This window comes from Tauraco erythrolophus, chromosome 8 (assembly GCF_009769465.1).
Source record: "Tauraco erythrolophus isolate bTauEry1 chromosome 8, bTauEry1.pri, whole genome shotgun sequence".
Lineage (NCBI taxonomy): Eukaryota > Metazoa > Chordata > Aves > Musophagiformes > Musophagidae > Tauraco > Tauraco erythrolophus.
In genome coordinates, this window is record NC_141472.1 from 37,696,145 (window position 1) to 37,712,836 (window position 16,692).

Sequence of the window (16,692 nt, forward strand, 5' to 3'; positions counted from 1 at the left end):
CCACTTTATGAATGACAGAACGAGAGGGAATGGCCTCAAGTTGCGCCAGGGGAAATTTAGGTTGGATATCAGGAAGAATTTCTTTACAGAGAGGGTTGTGAAGTATTGGAACAGGCTGCCCAGGGATGTGGTGGAGTCCCCATCCCTGAAGGTGTTTAAAAAACATGTAGATTTGGTGTTGAGCAACATGGTTTAGGGACCCTGACAGTGCCAGGTGAATGGTTGGACTAGATGATCTTGAAGGTCTCTTCCAACCAGATGAATTCTATGATTCTATGACACCATCTGCCTTTGCTGGCTGCATCCCCACTATGGCTGTGCTGTAAACACTGTGCCATCCCAGTCCCGGTCCCTCACGCCTCTTGGATCACCAGGGAGCATGGAGGACATCTTGGCCTCACCTCTTGCCACTCACAGAAGAGCTGTGCATGCCATGGTCTCTAGCTTTTGACATATTTAGCACAGATTTCTGCCAAACAGGTACGTCCTCCATCATTTTTCCCTTCTGAGACACCCCTGACCTTCCCAGGAGGATGATGGGGCCAGGGCTAACCGCGGCCTTCCTGTCCTCCCAGCCCCTCCCCACAGCCCCAGGGGTGCAAAAGGCGCACCCGAGCTCCGTGGGCTCCTTTCTCCCCCCAGCTGCCCCGAGCCCGGGGGAGCTCATTTTGCAGCTGGACACACCTCAGGTGCGAGGCACTGTCATAGCAGGAAAACCGCGAGGGACGGAGGCGCCAAGATGGCGCCAGGCTGAGGCGAACCCACCGCCCCCTCGCGCGTGGCCGGGGGCGGGCGCGCGCCGCGCGCAGGCGCCAATCACGAGGCGACGTCCGGCCGCGGGCGCCGGCGCACGCGCAGCACCGGCCGTCGGTGCGGTGTCGACGGCGCGTGCGCGCGGCGGCCGCTCGCAGCGCCCGGGCCCGGCGGCGCCATGATGTGGTTCGGCGGCTCCATCCCGGCCGCCATCGCCGCCGCCAAGCAGCGGAGCTCGGTCTTCGTTGTGTTCGTGTCAGGTACGGTACGGCCCGGCCGGGACGGGGCGGGCGGCGCCGGGCTCTGCCCGCCTCCGCGCTGACACAGCCGCCGCTGCGGCCGGCGGGCGCCGGGAGCAGCCGCCGCTCAGGCGGGCCGCTGGGCTGCGGGGGCGGCCCCAGGCTCCGGCGGTGCCCGAGCCGAGCGCAGGTGCCGGCCCGCTCCCCCGCCCGCTGCCCCGCGGGGCGCCGCTGCCTTCCCCATCGGGCCGGCGGCCCTGTCAGCCGGCGCGGCGGCTCCGCTCGGCCCCGGGCGGAGCTCGCCGGAGGCTCCGCGGCGCCTTCGCCAGCTGTCGCTCCCCCGCCTCCCGCTGCCGCCGTGCCGTGATTTCTGCTGTGTCAGTGCGAGCCGGGCAGCGGGGCCCGCCGTGGAGCTGCCCCCGCCCCCGGCCGTGCCCCCCTTACGCTGTGCCGTGGCTTTACGCGCCGCTCTAGGCAGCGACATGTAATGGTTCCGACGTTTCGGGTTTCACTTCCTTCTGCCTGTGCACAAGCCTGCGCGCAGCTCGTACTGCTGTGCGTTCCTCAGCTGTCTGGGTACGGTGCCCTGTTTCTTTGGAGCTCCCTGTGCCGTTTGTTCTGCAGCTGAGTGCTAATTGAAGAAACCTGTAGAAACTGGCGTTGTCTCTATATGCGTTGCCTTTTTTCTGTCTGGAAAAATGAAAATGGGTAGAGGAAAAGGAGGACATTAGACAGGCTCTTTAACTTTCTTCTTGTGTTTTTACGTACGTGGTGTTTCTTTTGTTTTTTACCATTGCCTGAAGTGCTTGTGGCTTGAAGTTTTTTCAGATGCCTCATGAAGAAACACTCATGCTGAACGTGTGGCTAGTGGTGTTCTCTTGATAATTACTGAACCGTGGGATTCGCTTAGCTTCAAGAAGTTCACTCCCAAAGGGGACGTCAACAGAAAAATAAAGTGCAGTTAAGCTCCTTTGTTGACACAACTCCCCTTATACTTGGAGAGCAGCGTTTTCTACTGTGTTCTACATACTGCTAGAAATCGAGACCTTCTCAGCCCACAACATGCTGTGTTGGTGTTGAAGGAAGGGATGGGGGAGTGTATGCAGATTTTAAGGCGGTGTTTTAAAGCCATGATAAAATCATGATGGCAGGTGGGTGCTGTGATGTGAAAGCCTTTTACCATTCGATTATTTATTTTTATGAACATGCTTTAGTGTGTTTACCTGTAGTACCTATCTGATAGCTCCTTCATAGTCAAGATGATCATAGAGCATTGCATAAATCTACAGGGAAAGCCAGGTGCTAAACCACAGGAAACTTCCAGACCCAGGTGTTTTGCAACACTTCACATCTTCACCAGTGAAACATAATGTGCTGTGACTTGGTTAAAGGCTGATCTTCCCCCCAACTCGGAGTTAAAAGTTTTCTACTAAATTTCTTGGATGTTTCAGATGCTCTGTATTGGGTTTGCGTGACAAGGTTTTGGTAGCGGGGGGTACAGGGGTGGCTTCTGTGAGAAGATGCCAGAAGCTTCCCACATGTCCCATAGAGCATGCCAGCTGGCTCCAAGGCGGACTCGCCACTGGCCAAGGCCAAGCCCATCAGCGATGGAGATAGCACTTCTGTGATAACATGTTTAAGAAGGAGAAAAAAACCTGCTGTGCAGCAGCAGCTGGAGAGAGGAGTGAGAACATGTGAGAGAAACAACTGCCGGCACCAAGGTCAGTGAAGGAGGGGGAAGAGGTGCTCCAGGCACCGGAGCTCAGATTCCCCTGCAGCCCGTGGAAGAGACCATGGTGAGGCAGTCTGTCCCCCCACAGCCCATGGAGGTTAACAGTGGAGCAGAGATCCACCTGCAGCCTGTGGAGGGCCCCACGTCAGAGCAGGTGGATGCCCAAAGGAGGCTGTGACCCCATGGGAAGCCTTTGCTGGAGCAGGCTCCTGACAGGACCTGTGGAGACAGGAGCCCACGCTGGAGCAGGTTTGCTGTCAGGACTTGTGACCCTGTGGGGGACCCATGCTGAAGCAGTTCATGAAGAACTGCAGCCCATGGGAAGGACTGACGTTGGAGAAGTTCATGGAGGACTGTCTCCCGTGGGAGGGACCCCACACTGGAGCAGAGGAAGGGTGTGAGGAGTCCTCTCCTGAGGAGGAAGGAGTGACAGAAACAACGTGTGATGAACTGACCTCAACCCCCCTTCCCGATCCCCCTGTGCTGCTGTGCAGGAGGAGGTAGAGAAAATGAAAAGCAAAGCCGAGCCCTGGAAGAAGAGAGGCGTGGGGGGAAGGTGTCTTAAGACTTGGCTTTTATTTCTTGTTTCCCTACTCTGACTTCTAATTGGTAATAAATTAAGTTAATTTTCCCAGGTTGAGTCTGATTTATCCATGATGGAAATTAATGAGTGGTCTCCCTTGAAAGACGTTTTTCTACATAAAAATGAGTGGTCCTTATCTTGACCCATGAGCCTTTCATTGTGTTTTGTCTCCCCTGTCCAGTTGAGGAGGGACAGTGGTAGAGCAGCTTGGTGAGTGCCTGGCATCCAGCTACAACTAACCCACCACAAAGGGTTTTTTAATAGTAATTCAGTACTTGTGAGTGTTTTGAACTTGTTATAGGAAAGCTGGAGAGGGACTTTTTACAAGGGCATGTAGTGACAGGACAAGGGACAACGGCTTTAAATTGAAAGAGGGGAGATTTCAATTGGATATAAGGAAGAAATTTTTTACATTGAGGGTGGTGAGGCACTGGAACAGTTTGCCCAGAGAAGTTGTGGATGTCCCATCCCTGGAAGTGTTCAAGGCCAGGTTGGATGAGGCTTTGGGCAACCTGGTGTAGTGGAGGATTTCTGTGCCCATGGCAGGGGGGTTGGAACTAGATGATCTTTAAGGTCCCTTCCAACCCAAACCATTCTATGATTCTTATGTTTCAGGGGTTGAGATGTGCACTTTTTAACTTATTTACTATGTTTTTTATGAAACTAAAATTGTACACAAAACTGGCCGTTTCTTTTAGATGTGAATGTCGACTAGTTGGATGTAGGAATATGTAGATATACAGAGCGGGGATAAATTTCTGATTACAGGAATGTAGCCCAGTTTTGACACTGTAGTATGCTGTAAGGATTTGATTTGTTGTGCTTGTTCTTATGAGCCCTGAAAAAAAAGGGAGCGTTACTTACGGCAGGCATGTCTCCAAAAGGAAAGTGTCGGAGTTCTGGCCTCACCTCGGAACAGTGAGATCAGGGTAGCTGACCCATGATGGGGCTGTTGGCGAAGCTGTTCTGCCATGCCTGCTGGGGAAGGGAATTGGGAAGCCCAAGAACATGCCTTCTCATCATGTGTGGAAGCAGGTGTGTCTGAAGGATGCCGAGTGCTGAAAGACTCGTCTATTTTTATGCTAGCAGTGATCTGTTTGTTGTCTGGGAAGATCCATGTTTAAAACCGTGCAGTTGGTGGTGACGGGGCTTTGAATCTTCGCACTGCGCGCTTGCCCGTAGACACTGGAGACAAGCCTCTGAAAGCAGCTTTCTGAGCAGGAAAACATGCTTTCAGAAGCGTTCAGTGTTTCTGTTGTGTTTTGGACACTGCGTCCAAAAATGTATGTGGGGACAAAAAACTAATAAAGGAGAAAACTGGAGAAACAAAAAATACAAATTATCTGTAATTTTAGGGTGGCCACTGTGGAGGATAGCTATTAGACAGAGCCTTGACAAAAATTACTGAATTCTGATAGGTCCACTTCTGTTTGGTTTCTGCTGCCATCTGTCTGTCCCTCTCTCCCTCTTCACTGCACTTCTCTAAACAAGCGCTAGAAAATGAAGACTGGATTATTCTTTCTGATTCTAGAATATTTTCCAGTCAAGCAAGGAATAATGTGGCTATTTATGTTAACAGTGAGGTGGTGTTTGTGGCTGCCATTGCATGTTGTTCGACCAGGTTTTTTTTCTTCAATGTTTCTGTTTGCAGCTATAATCCTAACATTTTTTAATTCAGTTTTTAAAACTTTCACAGCATGTTCTGGTGATGCAGTTGTGTGAGCACGTTAAAATTCCCATTGCGTTCTTTTTCTACAGCAGTTGTTTGCATGGAAAAGTTTGTGTTAGGCAAGTATTTAGATATTTTTAGTAGCCTAATCGGATGAGCACATGTCCTTTGAAAAAGTGTGTGGTGAAGCAGCTGTCTGCCTGAGCATTTGGAAACTGGGGAGGAGACTGACCACTTTTGGCAGAACAGCTGCATCCATTGACCACAGTTAGAAGCGCTGCAGTTAAAAGAAGAGGAAAGGTTTCTACATAAAATATCCTAAATATTAACTTGCTTATATAGAATAATAGTATAGAGAGATGAATACTTTCTTAGTTGCTGCAGTACTTCCAGGGAAAAATCAATGCGTATGGTTGGAAAACACTTTTCCAAAATCAGTTTATTTTTGATGTGTGTTTTCCTGAGAACTGTGGCCAGATAGTCATGGCCTTAAGGCAGCAGTGCTTCACCAGGGGACAGCACATGCAACTCCTGATCTTTAACAAGTGAAAAATACTGCATGAAATGGCAACTGGGATGGAACATACAAATGGTTTGCTGCTGTTATCGAAAAATAGACTACTCTGCTTGTGACTCAAATTCTTCATCAAGGTAGTCGATTCCAGGCTGCTAGGAAGTAATTGAGATTGAAGATAAACAAATGGTTGCAGGCCAGTTTACTCGTTGAAAGATGGTTAATATTCATTGGAATGTATTTATTAACCCAAATCCTGACTAAACCAGTGCTTTGTAAGACAAAAGCATGATTGATGTAGTTTCCTCTGATTAAAATAACACTTCTGAATCTGTGGCCCCAGAACACCTTGCCAGTTTCTGTTAATTAAGTGGCTCCTCTTCTACTGTTACTCTTGTTCCTGTGTATTCCTCACTCCTGTTCCTCCCCTCCGACGGTTACTGTTCATGTCAGTAACTGGAATACAAAACTACATTACAAATAACCCTGCAAATAACTGCTTTTTGGTTTGTGGAGGTTTAACACCACCAGACTGGGAAACCTTGTCTGCTGAATTGTATTTACAAGGGGTGCAAAATGTCGTTTTACCTATTAGCAGCTGGTGTGCCAATATGTAATTAAATTTCTAATGAGAGGTAAGCAGTGGATAGTTTTAGCATGTTAGCAGGTCAAGCTCCATGTCAGGGAGAAGCAGTGGCTTGCTCTGACTGTGCTGTGGGATCTGTTTGCATGCTGTGAGAGTGTAAGCACAACACTGGAGCACAAGCATACTCCCTGTACTGTGAAATGAGGCCCCCTCGGTGGCTGTGCAGTTAGATGATGTGATGAAACCAATCTTTGGACTCGCTGTCCCCTCCAGTTCCTCTAGCTGTCTTCCGTCCGTGTGGTCCAGTCCCTCTGCGCCCTTGGACCAGCTCGCTGTGCAGTTGAGTGACTGCGAAAGCTACATGCTTGCTGGCTTGGAAGGATTCTTGGTGTATTAGTGAGGTGAATCAACTGGAATGAATTGTCTCCACATTAGATAAAAAAAGGATAAACTAACTTGAAAATAATCACAAGAGTGCCTTTCAAAGGTGGCTTCAAGCAATGGAAGCAAAGCTAAAGTCAGACCAGGGACAGTAATTCGTGGTGTGTTTAGTTTCACACGTGTGCTGTATCTTGCAGGTGAGGATGAGCAATCTACTGAGATGACTGCAAGGTGGGAAGATGAGAAGGTGACTGAAGCTGCCGCAGATGGTTTTGTTGCCATCAAAATCGACACCAAAAGGTTTGATCGTATTCTAATTCTGTCTTCTATACAATCTTTCCTTGATGATGATGAGAGGTTTTGAAATCCTCACCCTGATTCAGAAGTAGTCTAAATGCGAGGTTCCAGAGCATAAGTGAATTCAGTGCTCCTGAAGCCACTAGAGCTTGAGAAAACTCTAGATTTCCTGTTGTATTCTGCAGAATATTCATGGTGTATTTCAGACTGTATTTCAGTACGCGTAAAAGAATGCTTGGGAGCGTTCCTTTTTTCAACAGGAAAAGCCACAAAAGTTATGTAAAAAAGCTGGGATCAAAATGCAAGTACTCTTGAGGCAGTTCTTGATTTGCCAAGTTACATAACTAATTTAAAACTCTCAGGTATTCAGAAAGATAAAAATCTGTAAAGCCCCAGAGAAAACGTTTGTGTCTCTATTGTAACACGTAGAATAAAGCAGCATTGAGGTTCCTGGGTAAATTACTCAGCTGGTTTTGTTACAAGTGTTGCAGTCTGTGTGCAGAAAGTGCGTTATTTCCAAAAATGGTATTATTTCGATATGCTCTGTAGATGTTTTATTAGACTTACTAAATTATTTGCACTCAGTAGACTAAATGTCTTTTTCCTGAATTGCTTCTTAGCATTGTTTCCCCAAATCTTACGTGGTCAACTGTGATAACCAGGGATTGTCACCATGTCAACACTTGTGCATAATGTTAATGAGAAGATGCAATGGAAATTTGCTTTTAGTGTTTTCTCAAGTATTTAAATAGCTTTGTGTGTGTAGGATAGTTATTTTTATGGTGAAAGGTTTAATCTAAAGTTGTTGCGAAGTGGTTGGTCATCCTAAACAAAATCTTTTCTTTCAAACAGTGAAGCATGCCTGCAGTTTTCTCAAATTTGTATCCTTTGAGATCAGTTTAGGTGCTACATTATGATTACAGATAATTGCTCTTTACAGGTTAAACAGATAACTGTTCTTTACAAGCAACATTATTAAAAATACTTCCTGCAGCACAAAACAAGCAATAAACTGTAGTTAAAAGATACTATCTATGTATTCAACTTACTGTCATTTCTTACAGAAAGTGAACAAGTTGGTTTTTTAATTTTAATCCTATGTAATTCTCCAAATAGAAAATTATCCAAAGCTTTATGTAAACAAAATAACCCATTGGCATTACTAATCAGCGTTGGAAAACAAACAAGCAATGCTTTACGTTACTAGCTGGAGCTCAGAGTTACAGAGGAGGAAGCACGAGGCATGGGCTGGGTTCTACCTGACACACAGGTATGAAGTGGGTAGATGTCTGCCTGCTTTAAGTGGGCCACTGTTTATAGCTCGGGAATTCTGCATGGTGCTGAGAAAGGGAGTTCAGCAGCTTAACTCGGATTTTCCTCATGCTGTAAAGAATTCATTGTTGTCTACATCAGATGTCGTCTAACACTAAAAATCTTTCAAGTCAAAGCATAATCGGTTGTCGGATACGGATCAAAATATTTTGGCTTAAACCATTTCAGAGAAAAGAAGGAATACTAATTAGTTGTATATAATGTTTTCCAGCACTTTTGTTTGCATCTTTTTTTTCTTCCTCCCTTGGCACTGAGTACTGGCAAGCAAGTGGAGATAGAATTTTGGGCTGGAAGGTTCTGTAGGAAGGACTTCTGCTTTTCCTTTTAAAGTTACTTTGTAGACTTTTGTCATTCATTGTCCTTAACTGTTGCTGTGCAGATCCTGTAGTGTGCGTTCCATCCAGTTTTTTTATAGGAGACAATGGAATCCCTTTGGAAGTAATTGCTGGCAGCGTTTCTGTTGAAGAGCTTGTTACCAGAATCCATAAAGTGAAACAGGTACCACTTGGGGACAGACTGGATCTTTCAGACTGAGTTGGGTGTGCTCACATGCTCAAGGCAGATGTCCCAGGCCCTTAGCACGTGCCTTGGGGAAGTATGACTTACTGGTTCTGTATCCTTCCAGTGACCAAATCCACAAACTTAAATTCAGTTGAACAGGTTGGAAAGCACTGTGCAGAAGTGTGTTATTTTTTTGTTTCACAGAATGGTTTAGATCATCTGTGTAACACCTACAGTACCAAAGAAATATGTCGAGAGCTCTAAACTGGAATGACGTATCAATTACTCCTTCGGTTCGTATGTGGGTTTGTAATGTGGGTTTATAAATTATTCTATGGAACATCATATAAATGTAGATAGTTTTGTCGCTTTGATTTCAAGTGTAGGACTAAAATTAGGAAAATATATGAAACATATGATTGCATCACACCCAACAATATGTGATAATTTTAGTTTTGTATTTTAAATAGGACTTATTTTCCAAAAACTGTTTAGTCTTGACTTTTGAACCTGTGGAAAAGATTTGAGGTTTCATAGTCTAGTGTTTTTTTCCCCCCTCACTTTTTCAGATGCACACAGTAAAAGGGCAGCCTTTGGAAAATGTCAGTCAGTCATCTGCTCCGTGTCCCTCCTCTCAATCTGACGGTGCTCCAGAAAATACACAATCCAGAGCAGCAGAGTTTTGTGATTCTTCCGAATCTGTTAAGACTGAGACAACAAGCCCTTCTGCTGGTAATGGTCAGTACTTTTGCACAAATGCTAGCTCATTTTCTGTTGAAATAGTTTTCCTTTCCCTAAGTTGTTATATGATGGTACGTAAAAGGCAATATGTTGAGTGGACTTGTTGAGGAAGAACTTGGGTATCACAGAATGCTTCTTGCAAGTCCAGAGGGAACTGGTCATTCTGCTCAGTTTTAATGAGTGAGAAATCTATGGTTTATAATGCAATAAAAATTGGGTATGCTTCCTTGAAATAGGATTCAATTTAAAAAAAGTTTCTTTGGGTTAGTAAACCTGAAACCACATTGTTGTGGGGCAGGGGAGGGGGGGAAGACTGACTAGCAGAACCTTGTATCTCCTTGAGATATCCTAGTTGCTGCAATTATGGCTAACAGTGAGCATAGTAATTTTTTATGGTAAGAAATATACCTTTTATTTTTCTCTTCTGCATTGCTTTCTCATAAATCACTTGAAGATGGAGCAAATTCAGGTCAAGCAAGCCAAGAAGCAACTAATTCTTCAGATGAGCAAGCGAGTGATGCTCAGCCTGTGAATGATCTTACACTCAAAGTAGAGAGGTAAGTCATCTTTGGCAGCCTTCCTAATGTATTGTGTTTGTTTCTCAGGAGGCAGTTTTGTTGTGGTTTTTTAACAAACAGGCTTAATTACAGGGGTTTTGGTGCTTGCTCTGTTATGATTTGGCAAACGTTTGTGTGGTCTTATTTTTGTTTAGATGTCTGTGGCAATACTAGAGTTGGTACAAGACCAGCTTTTAAATTGATCTCGTTTTTCAAATACTCTGAAAGAAGAGAGTAATCTGGAAAACTAAAAATGTTCTCCTTACCCTTACGTGATTTGAACACAGATGTGTTTGCTGCAAAAGAGTTGGAGGAGTTAAAACATTGAACTGAAAGAACTTGAAACTGGGGTAATAAAGCACTAACCTAGATTTTGTACAGAAATGTCATCTTTTTTTCTTTCCTGTTCGATGACTGTTTGTAGTCTAGGCGTGCTGAAAAAGCCAGAGGAATCCTATTCTGAGACTCTTCTTTTGTTTTGATCAGTAAACCGTAGTGGAGTCCGATGAGCAATGCTATTTTAAACTGTGGTGACCAGAAACATCTGTTCAATACATGGTTCGTTCATGAAATTGATTGTTTTTAAATACAACATTTTGTGTATAAACCTGTCTTTTAGCATCTGTAAGACTGATACTATTTGTAACATCCTATCTAAAACCGGTAATACATACTTAGGATTATTTATACTGCTCAAATATATTTTAAAACTTTTTCATGTCTAATGTCAGTTTTCTTCCAAAGTTGTTGGACAATAGGTATAATTTTTACTTACCACTGATAAGAAAATGGAGTCTATATTTTAATACAAATAACAAAGTTCCATTCTAAAGTGTGCATTAGTCTTAAATTATGGTGTATGTGCATATATCTGCAGCATTTCTTTCAGGGGAAAAAAGAGGCAAAGCACTGTGATAATTACGTTTTTTTTTAAAAAAACCAAAACAGCTACCCTACAAACAAAATTTTTCTCATTATCTGACTTCTCATGTTGTTCGCTCAGGCCTGCCCTCTCCCCAGACTTAAAATATGTTGTAAATTACTCTGTTCTTTTTAAGTGAATCCTTACTCTAAGGCATCTCTCTGGATAGATGAGACAGATGCATGTGCATCTGTGTATTATCTGTGTTCCATTTCAGGGAGCGATGTGCAGAAGAAACCAGATGGTTTAAGTAGCTAAGAAGAGATTGAGATTTAGTGTTTCTGTTACCACAGATCATAAATAGTATTTGCTTGTTGTATGTCTTACAAGTTGGTTCAACAGTAAGATGATGTAAGGTTCTTCATGTACTGGGTGGAAAAGGACAGAAGGAATGCGTTAGAAGTCCATTAGAAGTTGGAAGCTAGGTGGTGAATCACCACCTCATCTCTTTATGGATGGTACACCCGCACGGGAATGAGTCGTTACTGCTACACTAGATGTTAGCACTGTGTTACAGTTTGTGTTCGTTTTCATGTGTTCCATTCTTCTGCAAGTGTTTGCAAATGCTTCATTAAAACTTTAAAATGTTAATAACATATACTGCTATTTTAAGACTTTTCACTTTATTCTTAAATTTAGAATAACAAAAAAGCTTGAAGAAAGACGAGAAGAGAGGAGGAAAGAAGAAGAACAGGTAACACAAAATGCTTGTAGTTTTTTTATGCCCTTACTTGAATAAATGCTTAATTCCTTTTTGAACAAATGTACTTCAGTCTTGTCTTACTCTTTTCCAAGGCAATTTTGAGGTCCAATTTGTATGTCTCTGTTGTTTATTCAGAAAGAAATTAAGAAAGAAATTGAACGGAGAAAAACTGGCAAAGAAATGTTGGAGTACAAAAGACGACAGGAAGAAGAATTGACAAAACGTATGTTAGAGGAAAGGAACAGAGAGAAGGCAGAAGAGAAGGCTGCGAGAGAGCGTATAAGACAGCAGATTGCAATGGTAAATTTTTCATTTTGGAAGATGGCTTGCTGCTTCTCTCTCACAAGGGCCACTGGTGTACTAACAGGATCAGTTTTCTCATTCGGTGAAACTTCAAAATATCGTCCATTTTTCTGTTTGGCTTTATATTGTAACAGCTCATTTGTCTGGGGGTTTGTGTGGCATTTCCTGTGTATAAAACGAAGCTTCTGCTTTCGTATCCATGATCATCTTTTCTGTCCGAACGAGCATACCAACCTTTCTGTCATATTGCTTGAGCCCAATGGAAAATTATCATTTAAACATAAAAATAATTGAGATTTAAGCATAGTTCTGGAGGAGGAGCAAGGGGATATTTAGTTGTGGAACATGCAGAAGAACACTGATCTCCAAATGGTGGGGAGAATTATTTTCTATGTTTGTATATATGTGTGTACATACATGGATATAAACAATTCATAACAACTGAAATTCCTCCTCATTATTAGGTTCGAGCCTAGAACACTTAGAGCTGTGGTCGTGTAACTTGTCATAAGGTTTTTCCCTTTATTTTCACTGGAATGTTAAACTTGCATGGGAAGATCATCTGTTAACAACTGTTTGCATGGATTGGCTCACTGAAAAGCGCATCACCTTGGCTCATGACGTGAGATTGTGCAGTTTGGCAGTGAATAATTCTTTGCAGCAGTACTGTCGTTTCTCCTAGTGGGATTCTGAGTCCAGAGTGTAGCTCTCTGTTTTAATGACTATTAAGCTACAACTGATGGTAAAAAATTAAGATTTCTGTTTGATCCTTTTACAGGATCGTGCCGAGAGAGCAGCTCGCTTTGCAAAATCGAAGGAAGAGGCAGAAGCTGCAAAAGCTGCGGCTGTTCAGGCTAAACAGGCTGAAATAGAGGCCAGAAAAGAAGCATCTCAAAAGGAGCGAAGGTGAGTTCCTGTAGAGAGAGAGGCATATGTTTGGGGCAGAGAGGTGAAGAAACTTTACATAAACTCTTAAGGGAGCTGATACACATCCCAATCTATTGATTGCTGCCGTGTTGAACTGTTTAAATGGTGACATAAAAAGTCAGCTGTCTTTTCTGTTATTTATTCGTAGCAGTTTATGTCAGTGTTATGTTCTCTAATAACTTTCAGCCTTCAGACATTCCAGGTAATGAAACACTAACCACCTTTCCTTGTGTTATTTTAGTTAGAGAAGAGCTTTTTCAGTCTGATCTTGGATTTAACTACCACATATAAAGGGGCTAGGTGGGGAACTAGGTAAGGTGAGGAGAATGTGGTAGATAATGACTAGATAATGTCAGAAGTGGGCTGGGGAGCACAGTGCTGGCCCAGCTGTTTGGCCGTGTGCGCGATGGGCTTGGATTCAGCAAGGCTTGGTTGGGCTCACCAGCTCCATGGGTCAGAGCTGTTTCCTGCTTTGCCCAACGCTGCTGTTTTGAGAAATATTCTAACCTGTAGAGACCTTACCTGGAGCTGTGGAGCCACCGGGCATGCAGTGCTGCCCCTGACAGAGGGCAAGTGCAGGAGTAGCGGCCTGTGGTGGTGTTACCTCTCGAACAGTGCTGCTGGGCCATGTCTAGCTGAATGCAGAATTACTTGCCAAGCCAGCTGAAGTGTTTCTGCCCTCATAGTACAGCTTCGTGAAAAAAAGAAGAAAAGTAGTACAGGCTACATGAAAGAAATATGGTTTATGTTTTACTCATTTGTTTATTTTTTTGCATGATTAATGTAAATATCTTACTTAAATGGTGATGAGTCCTGGACTCTTGATAAAAACCAGAGGAGGTGCACTGTGGCATGTGAGCGGATGGGTTATAAGTTTGGATCCACAGTTGATAACCATCTGCACTGCCATAAGCAGGATGACTGTCCCTCTCTTCCACACTTGAATACTGCCAAGCTAAAACCCCAGGAGTGTTTGTCTAACTGTTCATATGCTGACTGACCCCGATACATGTCCTGCAGTGCAATAGCCAGGATTCAGTTCCGCCTCCCAGATGGATCTTCCTTTACTAACCAGTTCCCATCTGAAGCACGGCTGGAAGAAGCAAGGCAGTTTGCTGCACAGGTAAATTGGTGTTTCATTTTCTCAGCTACGTGCTGATTACAGCTTGGTGTAGCCTCAACTGATTGTTGATCCTGGTGGAATTGTCATCGACTGCTTTCCTTTTTGATTATTTAAAGAGAGTTTTGGTAGCAGCCTTCTCCAGTGCCACCAACTGCCTTTGTATTACTGCAGCGTATTGTTAGTAAGAGATGGTAGGATATGAAAAATCCTTCATTTTTCTAGATGAAGGTGATGGATAGTTTGATATTGAACTCTTGGGTCAGTATGGCAAGGTATGCTCAACTGGCAAAACTGCAGTTATTTGAAAGTGAACAGTTGTAAATAAAGTGTTTTCTTTATATTTTCACAGACGGTTGGTAATGCTTATGGCAATTTTTCACTGGCGACAATGTTTCCCAGAAGGGAGTTTACCAAAGAAGATTATGGAAAGAAATTACTGGAGCTAGAGTTAGCACCCAGTGCTTCAGTAGTGTTGCTGCCGGTAGGTGCTGGGTTTTGGGTTTTTGCTTTGCATTTTCTTGCAAACAGCAGTACTGTAGCTGTATATTTGCTATTGGTCGGCCATGATAATATTTGGCTTGAATTTTGGCCTTTTCTGTGTCTAAGACATTGCAAAATGACTTCAATTTTTGTCAGGACTGATTTGGAGGAGGATTTTTTCTGCAGCAGATAAATGATGGCATAGACATTTGTCTAATGTGTAACGAAAGGAGTTCTCTCGTGCCTGCTGAGCAGCTTCTGAGTTATGGACTGAATGCTCTGTCTACAGGTGCATGACTTGAAGCACCTCACAAGTTCGCTTTGTGTTTTCATGCCCAGGCGGGAAGACCTGCTACTTCTGTTGTTCAGGCTTCGGGCAGTGACCTCTGGAAGTTCTTGGGCACAATACTTTATCCGCTCTTAGCGGTTTGGAGATTTATTAGCAACTTCCTGTTTACGAGTCCACCCCCCTCACAGTCTGCTGTGAGATCAGCTCATCAGCAAGACCACCCAAATCCTTCGGCATCTAGCAGCATGGAGCCAAGCAGGTAAGCAAAACTATTCAGGACAGCTAGTGCTCAAGCTGCTTGTTGGAATTGTTTTCATCTCCTAGTGGCAAACTGAACTGTATCCGTCTCGTAACTGCTGCCCTCGCCTTGCAGTTTCTGGCCACTGCCCTTGTCTGCTTCAAAGGGCTGATCTGGTGGCTGATAAACCTGGTGGGCAGCTCTGACTGGGATTTCTGGGTTTTCACATGTGTGATTAAGCAAGATCCTTACTGTTCACTTCAGTTTCCAATTAGAGTGGAAAAAACATTGCCTTGCAGTCATTTATGAACAGGGATTTCAGCTGTAACCCCAAATGTGGCTTCACTTGTGCTGATACTGTTTGGAAGATAAAAATTTTGAAAATTAGATGTCAAATTGTTACAGTGTGGTCATACAAGAAACTCAAGCAAGTGAAGTCTGATTGTGACAGTTAAGGTTGTGAATTACCTAGAGAACAAGAGCGCGCCTGTACCAGCAGAGCAGCCAGGCCATTTCCTGGGAAGTGGCCATGTGACGGATGCTTTCCATGGGAGACGGGATTCTGTCAGTTTGTCTGACTGCTAAACGACAAATTTTCAGCTGGCTATTGCTTCCCAAGGAAGCAAAGGGCTGAAGAAAACTGTTACTGGGGATAAGAGAAGGAAGGATGAGTGGTTTACGCAAGAAGTGAATGCAATAAATACGATTATTACCAGGGGAAACTGTCAAACCTCACTGTTGTTTGTGCCCTAGGCAAACAGTCAGGAAACGAGTAGTGGAAAAGCGGGGGGAAGACTTCAAAAAAGAAGGCAAAATATACAGACTGAGGACTCAGGACGATGGAGAAGATGAAAACAATACTTGGAATGGAAATTCTACACAACAAATGTAGTTTTGAGTAAATGCAGTAATCACTGTGGCTTTTTTTTTTTTCTCCTTATTTGATCTGAGTCAACTAAAGCTTCTGGACAAGTGGGGCTTATTTTACACTGAATGAATTAGTCCTTATTCCTGCAGAGGATCATGGGATGAAGTCACCTAAGTCAGAAAAGTCAACTGTGTGTAGCTGAGGCCTAGAAGCAAAGAGTTAAAAAGACTGAAAATCTCCATCAGCTTTCATAATCAGTACCCTACTGCCATGGAAAGGCACTTTTTAATCTATAAATATTCTGCTACATAAATTTAAGGGCCAGATATTAATACAAAGGTCATGGTAGGCAATGACTGATTAAAATGGGGGTTTCAGAAGCACTACACGTAGCAAATCAGGTAACTAATTTATGTTTAATTTTTTTTCTTGCTTCTGCAACTGCAAGCAAAACCTTGTAGTTTTTAATTACCCAAGTACTCAATAAACTATTTTCCAGAAAAAACTGTCTTCTATTGTGATGTTCCTCTAAAGTACTTGTGTCACAAGGAAGCAAACAGTTAGGATCATACACTGAAACTTGAAATACAGCAGGCAAACTTTTTATTCCAGTTTAAATGATCTTGCCTGGGAGTCATTTGTAGTAAAATACATATGAAATAGTGTTTGGGGTCCAGGCCCAGGAAGGAAAGGAAAGGAAAAAGATGGGTCTCATCCAAGGGGAGATGACGAAGTGAAAACAGATGAAAGTCCCAGGTTCAGAATCCTTATGCAGATAGGAACAAGTCACTTCACTTTTGTCTTCAAGATATCAAATCAATAATGCCTGGGGAGAAAAGAGACAGTTGACACAGAAAAAAAATTTCCTTCATATTTTAAAGTTGAGGGGGAGTCATCTCTAAGGCAGGACACAGTAGGTTTCTTTTCCTGGTGCTATAGGCTTTTTGTATAAAA

General features: G+C 43.6%; 1 protein-coding gene across 2 annotated transcripts; it reads left to right on the plus strand.

Moving 5' to 3' along the window:
• The first annotated feature begins 926 nt into the window (after positions 1-926).
• On the plus strand, positions 927-16,290 carry UBXN4 (UBX domain protein 4). Of its 2 annotated transcripts, none has more exons than XM_086615679.1 (13): positions 927-1,013; positions 6,655-6,757; positions 7,607-7,635; positions 8,466-8,584; positions 9,157-9,325; positions 9,783-9,885; positions 11,447-11,501; positions 11,646-11,810; positions 12,592-12,719; positions 13,761-13,863; positions 14,213-14,344; positions 14,683-14,891; positions 15,624-16,290. In XM_086615679.1, exons 1-13 carry the CDS (start codon positions 932-934, stop codon positions 15,760-15,762), a joined length of 1,536 nt encoding a protein of 511 aa, XP_086471805.1. In that variant the 5' UTR covers positions 927-931; the 3' UTR covers positions 15,763-16,290. The 2 variants fall into 2 exon arrangements, with proteins under 2 accessions (XP_086471805.1, XP_086471806.1); XM_086615680.1 differs by having other exon boundaries at positions 9,157-9,319.
• Positions 16,291-16,692: the final 402 nt, after the last annotated feature.